We start from the raw sequence: 16,492 nt of genomic DNA, 5'->3' as shown, positions 1-16,492 counted from the left end.
TGCAATCGAACATATGTAGGAAATAAAGTGGGGATTTATTTCTGTGTAAGTTGGAGCTGTTGCATAAGCAGTCAACGCCCAATACCCAGTTGGCCTGGACCACTGATCACAAAGCCCCTGCTGGCCTCGGTCAGCTTGTCAAAGAGCCCCTCCCCTCATGTCTGTGTTTTCATGAGTGGGTGTGTGCATGCCTGTCTGAGGGAACATGTGGGCAGAACAGAATTCACTGTGATGGGAAGAAAAAAAAAATATGTTGACGGCTGCTTTTATTGTACTGTAAATGGTCACACTTTCTTGATCATAAATGTGTAAGAGTGCGGTATTCTGTACTTTTCTTTCCATAAAATCCCATATATGTACGCATATGGTCAGGCTTTCACCTTTGGCACACAACTTACTAAATAACTCTCAGTAGCTGCTCCTGTCAGCCTGCTGTGTTTGGTGGCTGAGCTTCAGAGGCCGAAAAAAATAAATAAATAAATCAATCAGTGTAGTTCAGATCAGGGCACACCATGCCTCACACATTACATAACTTCTCTATTGAAGTATCCAGACTGTTTATTTGACAGCTCCCTCTCGTGCATTTCCAAAGCATACCATCATCAGAATTTGTCAGATCCCCTATACCCCTCTCCCACTAGTGTGCCACAAAGGCTTTGATTCATTACAGAGTGTTTCATGTGACTTTATTGGGTATTAAAGGGAGACCTTCACCCCCATCATTTTGCTTTGAAATCTATTGTCTCAAAGGGAGAGACAAAGAACTGGTTGTGCAGGATACATGGGTGGGCGAAACAAGGCTTGTCTTATCATCTCGGTTTATTTTCTCTCGCTGATATTTTCAAAAAGCAATAACATTGGAAAGCAGTCTAGATATTGAGGGCTGCCATCACAATGGCGATTTAAATCAGTCCTTATTTGTACTGGTTGCCAGTTCATTCCCTCGGATGTGAAGCTTTGAACAGATTAACTGAGTAACTGATTCCTCTATGTATCAACATCACTTACTTGCCTGCTTACTTTGTGTAGCAGGGATGCCAATAAGTAACAGGTATCTAGATTTATTTAGGTGTGTGTATTTATGTTTGTGTGGGACGCAGCTCTTCTACAGGGTGACAGATGAACATGCCAAAAAGGGTGAGCTGCTGCTCGTGGGGATGATCTGCTATTCAAGCCGCCACTACTGTACCTTCGCCTTCCACACCAAGTCTTCCAAATGGGTGTTCTTTGATGATGCAACAGTTAAAGAGGTGAGAAGGGTGTACAGCGGTGCTGAAATCTCTGTTCAGTTACTGTGGATAATATCAACAGAGTTTATCAACAATCATATTAGCCATCCTGTCAGTTTACAACAGTTAGTCATTACTCATTAGTCTTAATCTGCATTCTCTTGTCCTTCTTCCAAAATGTGCTGTTACAATCCCTGTTTAAAAAAAACATGTTTGTTATGATCAGAGGTGAAATTCAGTCTCTTATCTCTGATCACAAAATTATTTAATCAACCAGTAAATTTCCACGTAGATTGCCCCTCGTGCCTCTGAATTGATCGGCCAATGTGGCAGTGAACAGTGAGCAAAACCTTCACCCTCCCCTTCTGATTTCTGAATTCACAAATTCTGTCCTTACAAACTGTGGAATTCTAAGGATTTATTCACTTGTTAAAACTGAAAGTTCATACTGAGTTGCAAGGAGTTGGTGTTTTGTTTTGTGGTGTCTCGTCTGTGTCAGAAATGCGTTTATTTTATCTGTTATTTGCAGGGAAGTGGTTTTGTTTGTGTGTGTGTGTGTGTGTAAAGCATGTAGCTGATTAATCTTTTCATCCATTATTCCCTTTTTCTTGACGTTTGATTCATTGCTGTGGTGTGCACAAGTGAGCATACCTTTTGTCTCACACTCTTACACCTGGGGACTGATGTAGCGGCTGGCTGGTTCTGTGCCAGTCCATCAGCAGCTTGTGCTGTGTGTGCAGCCCCCCACTGCTGAGTGGAGGATGGAGAGCTACAGTAGTCAGCTCTTGCCAAGTCCATACCTATTGAAACCTGCCAGCATTTCTGTGACTGCCTAAGTCCTTGCCATTAAATGAAACCTGTAGTGTAAACTAATCATTTTTCAGTGCATACAAATTCTATAAGTGACAAAACACAGTTACATTTAAAAAGCACCAACAGTAATTGAGCCAATTCCATGGCCACTGAGAATACTTAGTGCAGTGGTATTTTTTAATGCATTCATGTTAAATGCAATAGCAGCAGTGATTTACTTAAATAGCAATAAGGTTATGTCATTGCATAGCATGTTATATATTTTGTTTGCATCAATAACCTGTTCAGGGGAAGATCATTAAAATGCTGTTATGCCCTCAGCACAGCTGTCGAGTTTTACTCTCAAGTTCATATCTTACAATTTATGTACAGGCTCCTGAGAACTGAGTGCCTTTGGAGCAACATTTAACATATAAAGGTGTTGGTGCTAGCATACATTCCTTTATGTCAAAACTATTTTCTTTTTTATTATTATTAATCTCTGCAACACTTGATCTTTCTTTTGTTTTGCTTGGTTCTCTCCTCTTCTATCGCTCATCTTTCTGTCTTTCCTTCCACCTTCTCATGCCCTGTCTTCCTGCATTATTTGCTTAATTGAGGGGCACACAAGCATCTGGTAGCCAGCCTGCCTTTACGGTGCTTCTGCCATAAAACACATCCTTATGCAGCTAGGTTTATGGGTTAGGTTTAGGGTTAGTGTATGGTTTGACCTCCAGTATGATTTATTAATTCACAAGTTAGACTGTGCACAATAAAGTTGGTGTTTTGTTTGGACTGGCTGACTTTTAGATCATTTTCTGTTTGACTGAGGGGAAATGACCCTCTGGTGATGCCAATCGACATGGGTATTAGTGAATATTGTTTCCAGTTGCAATAAGTTCTGCTATAAGCAGTCCTCTCTCTCTCCCTCTCCCTCCCTCCCTCCCTCTCCCTCCCTCAACCCAACTGGTTGAGGCAGATGGCCACCCTCCCTCAGCCTGGTTCTGCCTGAGGTTTCTGCCTCTTAACAGAAGTTTTTCCTTGCCACTGTTGTCCAGTGCTTGCGGCAGATCGGGGGATCTGTTGGGTCTCTTTAAATTATTTTATAAGACTTTGGTCTAGACCTGCTCTCTGTGTAAAGTGCCTTGATGTAACTTTGTTATGATTTGGGGCTATACAAATATATCTGATTTGATTTTGATTTACACAACAAAACTAGTTTTGATATCTTTAGGTAAAATGAAAACAGATGGCATCCCAAAAATTCTGCTTGCATTTTCTGTACAACCCATCTGATTTCTGGAAATAAATTGGACTGCCGTACCTTGATTTGTACAATGCACACTTCTAAGAGTGGAACATGTAAGGACCCATGAGGAAAAATCTCACAATGAAAACCTCCCTATCATGCAGAAGATTGCTGTAAAAAATCTTTTAGGTCTTCACATGCATAGATGCATTGGTCATTGTGCCTTGTTGTTTTGTCTGCAGATCGGCTCCAGGTGGAAAGATGTGGTCAGCAAATGTATCAAAGGTCATTTTCAGCCTCTGCTCCTCTTTTACTCCAACCCTAATGGGAGTGCCATCACTGCAGCTGATGCCTCAAGACAAACCAGTAGCCAAGTACAAGGTATGACATTGTTCACCATGGTTATAATTTTATTTGTTGCGCACATTTCCTAGAACAAGAAAACTGATGAGGAGTTGTTCAGGGTGAAATTTTACCCCCCATAAATACCCAGCTGTAATTAGTGTTTTACAAAGAACTGTGCAGATGAAAATTAAAAACATGGATAAACACAAGCAAACAAAAAGTAACTCTTGAGAGGATGTGTGAAAGTCCCCATCATATTAGTTGCCTTTGCAGGGTGTAATGAAAATTTGTTGATGACAGCAGCTGGACATCTCTCCTGGTTGGATTATATATCCCTGGATTTGTTTGGTTGGGGAGGTTTTTATCCCTCCAACTCTCCATGCTGGCCGTGCCCCAGGTCCAAGCTGTGGCAGCCATTCACAGCCCATCATAGCTGACAGGGCGCTGGACCAAACAGGATGATCCTCCAAAAACCATGAAGATCATTGTGTAGATTTTGTACTTGAAATTCTGTCCCTTACTTTCAGTTGCAGTTTATAATTTGTTTGTATATCATTCCAGTTCTGTCAATTAACCTAACAAATTAGGTCAGCTCTGTCTTTGCTCAAAGAAGAATTAATAGAAGTAGCTTGAAATTTAAAATTCTGCATTTTTTTTTTTTTTTTTACACCCTTGTCTGCAGGCTTTGAGTCTCCAATGCCATCCCCTAAGAAACTGGACCTCACGCGGGAGAATCTGAATGCCCTGGTGAACCAAGCCTCTTTAAAAAAGAAAACCCCTTCAACCTTCAGCAGGAGCAGTGCTCAGACCAGTGAAGGACGTGGACCAGGTAAGTGACAAAATGTAATGGGACTGGAGAAAATCCCTGCCTGATGCTTTAGATATTTTGACTTGTTTCTAGTGCAGATTAAAGTTTTTGTTGTTGAAAAACGTTCCAACATTACAAACAAGTATCAGACTAAACACAACTGTAGTTTAAACACAAAGTTTTTTGCTGAGAACGAGAAAACATGCAAACATAGAGATGAGTCACATCACATTGAAAGATGGCTTAATTTCTAAATATGTCTGTCCACAAACAGTTATGATGATCACAGATGTGGCAAAGCAGCTAGAAGAAGAGATAATTAAATGTCTTCACTTTAAAACTAAATCTGGCTATGTTAGTAATACAGAGTGGATTAGAGACCCTTGTTGAGAGGAGAGGTCATGAAGAGCTGCCTGTTCCCTACACTGAAAAAATGCACAAAAAGCTCCCTGAAGAAGAAGAAAAAAAACCTGCCAATGTTGATATTATCATGTGCTCCATTGTTATCTTTTGACTGCTTTAAATGTGATGTCCTTGAGATCTGTGCGTCAATGTTTCCCTCCACTTTAAAACTTGTAAGTTAAGCTGTGTTTAGAAAGCTGAAGTCATTACTATGAAAACAAAGCACTGAAGTCAAATTCTTAAGCTGTGGTTCATCATGTTGTTAACTGCCACACATACACTTTTTCAAGGAAGTTTTTCCTTGCCACTGTCGCCAAGTCCTTGCTCATCGGGGGATCTGTTGGGTCTCTTTCAATAATTTTATAAAGAGCATGGTCTGGACCTGCTCTGTATGTAAAGTGCCTTGATGTAACTTTATGATTTGGTGCTATACAAATAAATCTGATTTGATTTGATTCTCTGTTGGGTTGGAAAGTTCCACCTGATTCGATACAGTTGGCATCAATGCTATACTGTCTATATACATCTTTTTCTTCATTCATCTTTTTGTTCTGTAGTGAAAATTGCTGCAAGTGATCCCAAGAGCCGCATCAGGGAGATTTCTCGAGAAGTTGCCCACAGAGCAGGAGAGGTGTGGGGGATGCATCCATCCAGAAGAGAGCCTGATAGAAGTGGTCAACGGAGGCTGGAATCACGATACAGAGGTTGGTTCACAATTATACCGTATAGTATGTGGCTCTAAAGAAGACTGCACATGCAGACCAACACATGCACATTGGAATTGTCAGGCTTTATATTACAAAAGGCTAGCCCTGCACTTCCCCATCCCTTATGTAACCCTCAGTTCAGGAGCAATGTGTCAGAAAGGGGATTAAGTGCTGACGTCTGTTAGAGCCTGCTTTGATCCCACTCTCTCATATTCAGAGGCACTGGTTCCCCTCTCTGTGGACTGCATGAGCTTGTACAACAAACACGCAATAAAAATAAGCAGGCGGAACCAAATAGTGGTTACAATTGTATAATTTAATTAGAAGATGAATTTAACTCCCAGATTTTGAAACTCACTACTAACTTATAGAGTCAAATCCTACTTCTCCACCTTGTTCTTGACAATTGGGGTTTGTATCAGTTCCATCAGTAGGCTGATTGGTCAGCTCCTTTAAACTCCTTTAGTATGTAAGTACTGTCAATTAAGTATCAGTGAGGGGATTATAGAAAACAATTGAAACATTCCCAAATCCTCCATGTCAACAGCAGTAGCCTGTATTAGCATCAAGCTCACATCCCATTCCGATTGAATGCACTACACTAAGGGAGGCCAGTGTTGTTGATGTAATAAATAGCAGAGTAGGAAGTGACACTAGATTTAATGTTAACCAAGAGGACATGGTCATGCCTAGAGTAGCCCTTTGCTATATACAAAAAAGTCTTCCTGAAAATACTTTTTAAATTTTTACTTTTTAAATACTACTAAATAAATATATTTTGTGATATATCTTTAGATTTCGAGATAACCCATATACCATAAGATGACAGCACTGAGCTGGGAGCAGAAACTCTTTAAAATGTGGGATCCTATATGCAAGCAAAGCATAGACAGCATTGTTAAAAGGGATACAATTTTGGCAATTAATCAGCAAAATCTGAAGCAAAAGGGACTCCTCATGAATTTATATTATATGATTTGGTGGAGTGCAAAATTCACTTCATTTTTTCACTTAAAAACATGTCAATATAGATGTCTACTCCAAGTGCTAAAGACTTCAATACAGAGCATTACGTCCTGTGACTGAAGCAGTCTTTGATCATCACAATTTATTTTTAACTGAGCGCTGGTCTGTGCCATAAAAATAACTTTTTCGCCTTTTTCTGATTCCATTCACTTTGTCTTATTTTGAAAAGGAATTTCAATTACTTACAAAGATTGTTATGTGCTGAAGGGTTCTGGTAAGTAGGGGATTGTGAGAGCACCTATAGCTATGCAAGCAAATCCATTATGCAGGAAGGATGTCTCCCCTTCTATTTTAGAGTGTCCTTGGAATAGTGGCCGCATTTCCGTGTTCAGACATGTTACTTCGTATATTTAGGAGACATGCCCATGCATGCTTGTTAACACCATCATGCCTGATGCCTTTAGACTAGCTGGCTACCCTCTGAGTACACAACATGGTAGAAAATCACCCCACTACCCCACCACCATCTGCAAACACAAATGTCTGTAATCCTGTTTCCATTAAACCTTTCCTTCACTTTTCTGCCCATCCTGCTGTGTTTTTTAGTACAGCTTTGTGACTTGGTGTCATGTTGTCAGCGAAAGCAAATTATTGCTCTATTCTTGACATTATCTTCAGCATCAACTGCAGCAGGAAAGGTATAATATTCAGATGAAATGCAATGAAAACCTTTAGATCGGTTTAGTTTTGATATTTTTTTTCCCCTTCTCAAAAGTTATATTACTTGGTGTTGTATTATTCGTATTATTACTAGTACTATATCTTACTATTACTGTATTAAAAGCAAATTTGATCTATTTGAAATTTTTCAAAACAACTTGTAATTGAGGGGAATCTTGCCTTTTTTGGTGTTTATAGGTAAAAAAAAAAAAAAAATTACATTTTTTTTTTTTTTTTGGATTTGCTTACTTTGTATTTCCTATTTTGAGTTTTCAATAAAAATGGTTACACTATTAAAGTATACTATCAAATCTTTTTGGAATATTGTTTCTCATTCAAGTTCTTATCGTTTAACTTCTCACACATCTTTTACTTAATCTCAGATCCAGGTCAGGACAGGACCTATTCTCGCTCTGCCTCCCCTCCTGAGAATGGTTTCAAACAACACATGGATACTCGACTTTACAGTAGCCAAGGAAAGGGTCCTACTCGCACTGAGCGAGCACCCTATCATGGTGGTCGGTCCTCCCATGAACCAACTCGGTCCCACTCCAGAGTCCAAGTGCTTCCCAGTGTACCAAGCATAAGCAGTGGTCATCATAGTCGGAGAGTAGACCATCTGTCTAATGGGTATGATACTGACAGCAGCCAGGACTCACGAGAGCGCCCTGGAAGTGGAGCGAACAGCCGGAACAGGTCTAGCCGTCCATGGAAGCCAATGCGGGAGGCTCTAAATGTGGATAGTGTTTTAAGTGCCATTGGTGATGATTATTTGGCTAGTCAAGAGAGAAGGCAGCATAGCCCTCAGACGAGAACCAGCAGTCAGTCACCTTCCCGTGACCGAGAACGAGACAGAGATTTTACATGGGGTGGCCGGGAAGAACGTAAACCCAAGAGCCTGATGACCATCTATGAGGATGAGCAGAGAAATGAAACTGGGGGAAGCAGAAGCTCACTGGACTCAGATGGCCGGTTCAGTCGCAGTGACAAGGACAGGTCAAAGACAGCAGCAACTCTCAAAGTACGACATGACAACTGGAAGATCCAACGAACTGAATCTGGTTATGAAAGTAGTGACAGATTAAGTAATGGCTCAACAAATCTCGACTCACCTGTTGTTGAGAATCTTTCTTCCAAGGACCTGCACCCTATACCAGAGTTACACCTGTCAAGGTAAGATTACCAGTTCTGATCTATATCTTAAATCCAAATGAGCAAAAAGAACTAAGAACTGCAAAGTGTGCTGCAGAATGACACAAATGAACACAGTTTTTCCTTTGTGATGCCAGCTGCAGAATGTTGCTTTGTCATTCCATGGCATATTCATGTCAGGATTTGAGTCTCAAAAGTGCTGCCATCTCTAAATAATTAAACACTACAAACAAACTGTTCTAAGAATAGCAGGACCCATTTAACATAAATGCACACAAGGCAGATACACCAACCTTATTCTCTTGGGCTGTCATTTGTTGGCTTTGTAGTACAGGTCTTGTTTGGAGATTATGATCCCAACTAGCTCACAACTCCTGTACTCAGAGGAAGGAGCCAGCAAATAGCTGACTTCCTCATCTCAAGTGCATTATTCAAGCAGACCTCCTGACAGTATACTGCTAAAGTGCCCCTTAATTATTAATTGTTTACTCTACAATTATGATGTTCTGTGACTGGGCTTGATCCTGAAATCATCAAAAATATACGTTTGTGTACATATCTTTGTACATTTTTCAGGAGATACACAGCTTAGCACATATGAAAAAGGTGTCACAGTTTAATCCAAGGAAAAAGGAAAACTTTTTTAGTATTTTACTTTAACAGGAGCAAATTAGAATCAGATTTCACCCTTGTAAATCATTCATCCTAAAAATATATATTTAGACTGAGCTCATGAGGTTTATTTTAATTTATTTTATTTTAGTACTCTCAAGTATTAAGATTGACCCTAAGATGCATTCCATGAATAATTCAATTTATTTTGTGTTTTAGGGATCAGTTCACTCAGAAAAACAGCGATGATTTGAAGGCTGATATACTGCGCTCCACATTTTCCACTGGTAAGTAAATTATTCCCACTTTACCCTATGTCCTATTTCTGTACGCAAATAGCTTTGTTGAAGCAATGTCTGCTTATTCTTTGTGTTACTGGTAAACACTCATATACCAAAGTAGAGAGATATGAAAATGTAAAACGATTGAATATTGGTTATATTTATATTTACCCTTGGTGATTTCAGTCAGACATGAGTATGAACGTTCTACGTATGCAGGCATTGTTTTTCAGCTTCGCACGCATAAATCCAAAAGTAATATGCCTCCTTTCAGTTGCAAAGTGGAAATAAGTCACAAATTAAAGGATCAATCTTACATTAAGGTTTGGCCCTGACATTAAAGAAATTTCCACTGCTGAGTAGACTTCCGTGTGTTGTAAGGATCTGAAGCATTAAGATAGTACTCTGCAATTTCCTTGATTTATTGTTCTATCAGTAGTGTTAAGGTCACAGCCTGAGTGAAGGGATACTGTATTGAAATAAGTATGCTCCAGTTCCTCACTGACCGGCCTTGACCTTTTTTCCTGAGTAAAGTTTATGTTATGCAGCACAGTGGGAAATCTTCTTGGGCTTAAAGGAAACAGCAGCCCAAGCTGAGAACAGGCTTCGTCTCCCAAAATTCATGAAAACCTTCATGGGAAATTGTCAAAAGTTCACTTTTTTATTAATATTTTTTCTTATTTCACATTCCTTTTAAATCAAATTAATTATCTCATACAAGGCTAAGTGAATTACTGCTATGATGGTTTTTAATATTGATTGTATTTGTCCTTCCTTACACATTTAGTGAAAAGAAAAGAAAATCCCAAAGATCTTCTTACACCAAGTTGTAGATCCAAAACAATACAAAATCGGTTTGAAAATTAGAGAAAAACAAAACATGATGAGCTTCAGATAAAGTGCACTAATGGTTATTTATATCTACTAGACAGGATGGAGAGCGATTAGATGAAATTCTTCATCTAAAATATGCTTGCTTGTGATCCACATTAGCACAGAAGAAAAAAAGGCAAATATCCTTTAAAACAAAGAATTTCTCAAAAATTCTGTAATAATTCCCTCAACAGGGATATACAAAATTAATCCGGAAGAAGAGAGAGAGATGAGTGAGCATGTAGGGGCCACCCAGCTGTGCCCAGTCGGGCAGAAAATGCCATGACTGGGACTGTCAGAAGGTGGTATTTTAACACGAGGCAAGTGAAATGGCATGCTGTAGCACTGCAGTTTTTTTTTTTTTTTGAGGTCTCCGACAGCTTCAGATTAAGCCATAGGATAGATGCTAAAAGCAGCTGCAATTTTGCTTGTCTTTAGTTTAATTCACAACTAAAAAATAGCATTGACACAAGTATGGAGATTTGAGAAACAATGTTAAACACGTGTTACTGGGCTGTGAGCATCTGCACATGCAGAGTAACTCATGTGGAACAATCTCTGGCAAAGGAAGAAACACTTCAATGGCAGCTGCAGTATCCCAACTAATATCCCTTTAAAAAGGAAAAAAAAAAAAAAATATATATATATATATATAACTAAAGCTAAAAATGCATATGCCTATATTTATTAGTTATATATGTGTGTATGTGCGTTTTTGTTTACATTTCTCTGAAGGGTTTTCCCAGATATTCACTTTCTTCTGTAGTGTTTTCATAATTGACTCTACAAAGAGAGATTTTGTGCAAAGGTTTGGGTGCTTTTTGCCCCCTAGTGTCCTAAGGAGATATGACAGTCTACAGAGCACATGAAAAGCAAAAATGACATACTTAATCAGGTTCATTCACTTGTCTCCTCCTTCAATTGTATACTTCTTTTTTTATTTCAAAGTAACTGTGTCTTGTGCTAGTTTTCTAAAAATGTTCATCTGTTGCTATTTTAAAATCAGTAAGGGATATTTATGCTCTGCTGTCTGCAAATTGTATCGACAAGCTGCAGTAAATGTCTCAAAAGTCAATTTGGCCTGTGTTCAGCTTTGGTAGTCTGGTGTGAGCTGCAGTTTAGAGAAGCCTGAGCAGATTCCAGTAGTCCATTAAAGTCCAAAATCCTTTCTAAAGGCATGTTCATGTGTGAGGGCAGTTGCAAGGAATACTGCAGAGTTGACATTATAACCACAGGCATTCATTCTAATTGTTTGTTGCATCAAACAAGGAATGGGAAGTCTAGGTCGACCTCTTTTGCTCACCTTAATGGTCACCTTTGGATCCTGTTGTGGTACCAAAAAGGAAATGGTGGCAGAACATCCTGCTTTGAATTTGAAATGTCAGAAGTGTGACAAATTGGGGTGGCAATTCCAGACACTTCAGCCTTGGAAGGGTTTCATAGACCATAGAAACACAGTGCTCGCACAATGCCGCTCAGCTTAGTCGACTTATTCACACCATGTAACAAGCCAGCCACTGATGTGAAATGTTAATTCAGTGGAAGGAGGAAACATTCATATTATGTCATTGGTGTGGGAACAGTATGTCATTTACCACATCCACACACAGTGAAACAAAGGCTGTTCCAAATGACTTTTAATAAATGGAAATAACTTTTTGTAGTTCTGGCTTCTGGTGAATAAAATTAATGAAAACCTGACACTCTTCCAGGGTTCCAGACTAAACTGCAAATACATATGTTGGTCTTATTGAAGAAAAAAATTTAAGTACCCCAGAGCGCAGAACACAGAACTACAAAACTTGTTAGTCTCAGCACGAACTGAAATTTGTATCCTTTTTTTGTCATGTCGGTAGATTTTTAAAGACGTGGGGAAATTTAACTTTTATCATTTCTGAAAAAGTAGTTCGAGTTTGCTTTCATGATCTGAATTCCTCTGAGAGTTTCTCTTTCTGAGTTGGAAGAATAGAAATTCTGTCAAATTGCTTCTCTGTTCCCTACGTTTATTAGTACTGAATAACTTTTTAGTTAAGAACACAACCCACAAACAGGTGGTTCTCTTGAACTGTATCCAAGCAATCCTTTTGAAGTGGAAGGTAGACAGAGATGGGTCTCGATTTGGTTTGAGTCAGGAGAAGATCGTTATAGGTCCCAACAAATTGGCTGCTGATTGATCAGTTTTTGAAGTTTAGAAAAGCGTGTCTCTTCAGTGTCTTTAATGGTAATTAAAGTCATCTTGGAAATGAAAGGGAAAGAAGTTAAAGTGTGCAGGGTACAATAGCTAGTACATTGAATGCAGCTGAACCATGGTCTAATCCAGGCAATTACAGTACATGGATGGTTTCCCAGGCAAGTGCAGAAGGCCATGTAAACAGCAGGATACCTTGAATACATCTGTTTTCCCGGCTTTCACAGCAGCAGGAGGTCTGACAAAGTTCGCTTGAAATGAATGTTTTCCATATATCAGCCAAACCCTGACCCTGAAGAACTGACTGAATTTAGGTGGAGTTGTAGTTATGATTCAATACCTTGTCTGAAAGCTGTTTCGATTTCAACACTAGCAGATCTTGCAACCTCACGTGGCACTTTTTTTCTTCTGATATCGAGCTGCTTTCTCTTGGAAAGAGTATATGATAGAGATGTGGGAATTTTCCAAGGAAAAACATTGTAAACAGCCTTTTTTGTTTTGGAGAATGATATTTTTACAGATGCTTGCCAACATTGCAGTTTAGCAGCATCAAATTGTGAATTGCCACATGGACTTAGCAGCTTAAAAATTCAGTAGTGTTGTGGAGGGGATCTGGAGTCTGGAGTCTGACCCTGGTGTAATTGCATGCCAGCACAAAGGATTTAGCCACTAATGCTTTGAGAGAGCACAGGAGAAGAAGAGGGTGTGCTGACACATCACAGATGGTCCTCAGCCACTCACTCTCTTCCTTGTCCTGTTAGTCAGCTGTTGTCTGTCTCAGGCCGTGTAAATCACACCCACCCTGCAAACTTGGCTAAGCTCCACACCAGCCCCCCACCCAGGGATGTGACGCGACTGAGTTAATAGTTGAAATGTTTTTCTACTTTTAGTATCATATTTCCCACTTCCAAATCAGCAAGAGTTCATTTGGGGTCCTATTGTTTCATTAGTGCTGTTAGTGCAAAGCTCATAGGGCCTGGATATGAACCCAAATTCCCTTTGAGGGACCGTGTTCTTTGGTTGGATCAGACAGAGTGGTACACTTGGGGCCTGAGGGCGCTCTGCCAGACTAGCTGCTTTGATACTTCCTCTCCCAGCACCAGGCAGAGGGCCTCACAATGACCCCTGTTAGATAACATGCCTTTGCTTGAGAGGGGAAAAAAATATTGTAGCTGTTTTTAAATAAAAACCCATGACAGATGTTACCTACCTCGACTTTTTGACCATCTGGTTGCAATGACCATGAGTTTTACAAATTAGTGTCTGATTATGTAAAATGTTCAAGAGGCTTCATTATGTTCCAGGTGAACAAGGAAGAAAATCTCCTGATCTACAAGATGCAAACGTCCTGTCTGGTCACCCGATACAAAGGTAAAAATGCTTCAACTGTTAAAGTATCATTTTTCATTCAATGGGGCATAAGAGTAAGTAAAGCACTGATGTTTGTGTTTGTGATTTCACTCTGTAATAGAAGTAGAGCCTTTCGATACACTCCGGGGATCTTAGAAAAGAACAATGTTCTGGACAGCGAACAAGAGGAAAATGTGGATGGGAGTCCTGTGAGCCCTGTGCCTCCTTACTTGGCAAAGACCAGCAGTTCTGAGTGGAACAGCTCAGATGACCTTGCTGGACCCTTCTCTGAGCAAGAAGAGCCTGGCCACATAGATGCGGCTTTCATGCACAACAACCCCCCTCCAAAGACCTTTGGCACCAGTCACACTGACCCATCTGGCGTCCACTCCCAACCCTGGGAGGTGCCAACACAGACAAGCCCCCGCAATGAACCCAAAAATGGCTCATCTCCTCTCTTGAACAATACCCTCCGTCGGTGGATTGAGACACCTGCCGAGCACAGACTTTCATCTGGCGCCAGCTCCAAGTCGGGGTCATCGGACCAGGACAGGAACGATCTGTCGGCCAGTGAGAGCGATGAGAGGTTACCGAGTCCAAAGCCTGGATGCAATGACGGTACTAGCTCCCCTTCTCTGTCAGATATAGTTCTTCCCACCACCTTCTTTTCTGTGGATAACTGTATGACAGACACTTACCGGGCCAAATACCATAAGAGGCCTGCCTTGTACATGAAAGGAGAGGACCCTGCCTCATCAGGGGAGAGTGATGCTGAGGGGAGAGGGCTCGCTTTGCAAGATGTTCAGCCACCAGAGCCTTCCAAAAGTCGATCAGAATCAGGTATCTATCTGTGCAGTATAACATTTTTAACGCATACAATTTGTGTGACTGTTTCCTTCTTGTGTGAATATTTACATTGATTCAGTGTTCGACTTTTGTCTTGCAGGCTATTCTACCACTAAGACTACTGCAAAGTGGAATCCAGTTACTCCAAAAGGACTTGATGAACATGGTTTCCTATGATTTTTAGGAAAGCAACACTGGATCTCGACTGGATGCCAAAAGGAGTGGTTATGCACTAATGCTGTTCAGTTTGACTCCATTTAACTGGGGTGTGTATTTGCTTGTCAAAACAGAAAGTAGGACACAAACTGGATGCCGAAGAGATTGTGAAAAGAATGACAGGTGTCCTGAATAGCTCTCTGGCTGTTTTTGGCATGAACTACTTAAAGTTTTGATTGAACAGTGAATTTGCACAGTTGATCGCACCAGGAAGGTACAGAAAAGAAACTTGCCTGAAATATTTTGCTGTTAATCATGCTTGGGTTTAGAGAACTCAAAAGCATTGGATTAGGTTCGTAAAGAATGTCATAAAATGTAACTTTACCATACAAGAGATTAAAGGATTTATTTTCCATAAAGAAATAACCAATGCGTTCTCACTCTCTGTGGAATGCTTTTATTTGTTGGTTCAACTCCTCCCCTTTCAGTGTTATCAGGCTTGTTTCTGAATTTGATGTTACCTTTCATTGGATTCTAAACAACTCAAGGTTGCAGTCATTTTCAATTAATGTTTTGTTGATTTTGGAAAGCAAATCCACATACTGGATACTCCTTTGGCACAACTTCAAAATGAATACAGAGGATGTGTCTGCATATGAAGCTCAGAAACACCCAGATTGTTTTGACCGAGTGGACTCTTGTTGGTACGTGGTTTTTAATGACCTTGGCACATAACCAGCAAAGGTTTTTCTTCTGTGTCACTCTGACAACTAATGACCACTAATGGAGTGTATTCAGGGGCTATAACATGATGGGGATATATGTTAAATTGATTGGTTATTCAGTAAAAAATGATGTCACATCCCTATCTCCTCAAATGCACACCTCCACACACCCCATTAGCATGTGTTATGTTTTTGTACTGTATTTCTGGTTCTCTTTTCACACTCCCTACAGTTATATCTTCCCAGTTTTTGTTTTGAGCAAAAACAAGAAAAACAAGTTTTGAAGGTTTCTGCCTCACTTTCTCAAAGTAGTTCCTATTAGCAGCAAGTCTGCACTGGTTTGACGCGGACATGTCAGGATCTAAAAGCTTCATGTAGAAATAGAGAGGGCTTGCTTTTTATTGATATAATTAACATGTTGTAAACCTGAATTGTGGACCAGTTTTGGTTCAAAATGTTTCATAAATGCAGCAGACTAATGCAGTGCCTTTTTGTATTTTTCTATGTTAATACGAGATTAAATTGGAGCCATGATTTGTACAATTGTTTGATTTTAAAAAGTTTTTGTAACATTTCATTTTATTTTTATTGATTAATGGTGGTTAAATAAAAAAAAAAAAAACCATTAATGTGTCTAGCCATGTTATTCTAAGCAGCACCAAGTTTAGCATGAAGTAGTACTGACCATATGACTTAGGAAGAGGAAACCTGGTACTCAATATTTTAGTTTTAATCCAGGTAAGTCCTAAATAATCTTACTGAGTTAATATTTTATGCTGACAACACTGCAGGCCAGCATGGGGTGCTTTTATGCCAGGAAATATGGTGTTTTGCTGCCATCTGCTGTCCTGACTCCTGAAGATGCATTTCCAGTGGGGAAAAAGGGCTGACGACACTGAAATTAAGTGAAAACTTCAACACTCCCAAGCTGCTGTGCGCCTGTTTGATGTGGCAAAATCTGTAAGGGTTCATTATATTCTGAACGCTACTTTTGTTCTTTTAGTCTGTGTTTTACAAATCCAAATAGATACTTACAAATGATTGCAAGACATATCAGCTTTACTTCAATGAGCACTTGTATAATAGGGTAT

At 39.8% G+C, this 16,492-nt stretch overlaps 1 protein-coding gene across 2 annotated transcripts in view; it reads left to right on the top strand.

The window, feature by feature from the left end:
• usp53a (ubiquitin specific peptidase 53a) overlaps positions 1-16,031 on the top strand; it is a 28,604-nt gene extending 12,573 nt beyond the window's left edge. The window contains exons 9-17 of one of the 2 annotated variants that reach the window (XM_029526473.1): positions 1,101-1,250; positions 3,513-3,651; positions 4,298-4,444; positions 5,383-5,529; positions 7,602-8,391; positions 9,202-9,269; positions 13,629-13,695; positions 13,799-14,514; positions 14,621-16,031. In XM_029526473.1, the coding sequence (XP_029382333.1) occupies positions 1,101-1,250; positions 3,513-3,651; positions 4,298-4,444; positions 5,383-5,529; positions 7,602-8,391; positions 9,202-9,269; positions 13,629-13,695; positions 13,799-14,514; positions 14,621-14,697 (2,301 nt within the window). In that variant the 3' untranslated portion in view covers positions 14,698-16,031. Of the gene's footprint in view, positions 1-1,100; positions 1,251-3,512; positions 3,652-4,297; positions 4,445-5,382; positions 5,530-7,601; positions 8,392-9,201; positions 9,270-13,628; positions 13,696-13,795; positions 14,515-14,620 lie in introns of both variants that reach the window. The other variant, XM_029526472.1, reaches the window with a different exon arrangement.
• Positions 16,032-16,492: the final 461 nt, after the last annotated feature.

This window comes from Echeneis naucrates, chromosome 18 (genome assembly GCF_900963305.1).
Source record: "Echeneis naucrates chromosome 18, fEcheNa1.1, whole genome shotgun sequence".
In the NCBI taxonomy this organism is placed as follows: domain Eukaryota; kingdom Metazoa; phylum Chordata; class Actinopteri; order Carangiformes; family Echeneidae; genus Echeneis; species Echeneis naucrates.
This window is presented reverse-complemented; position numbering and strand designations above follow the sequence as displayed.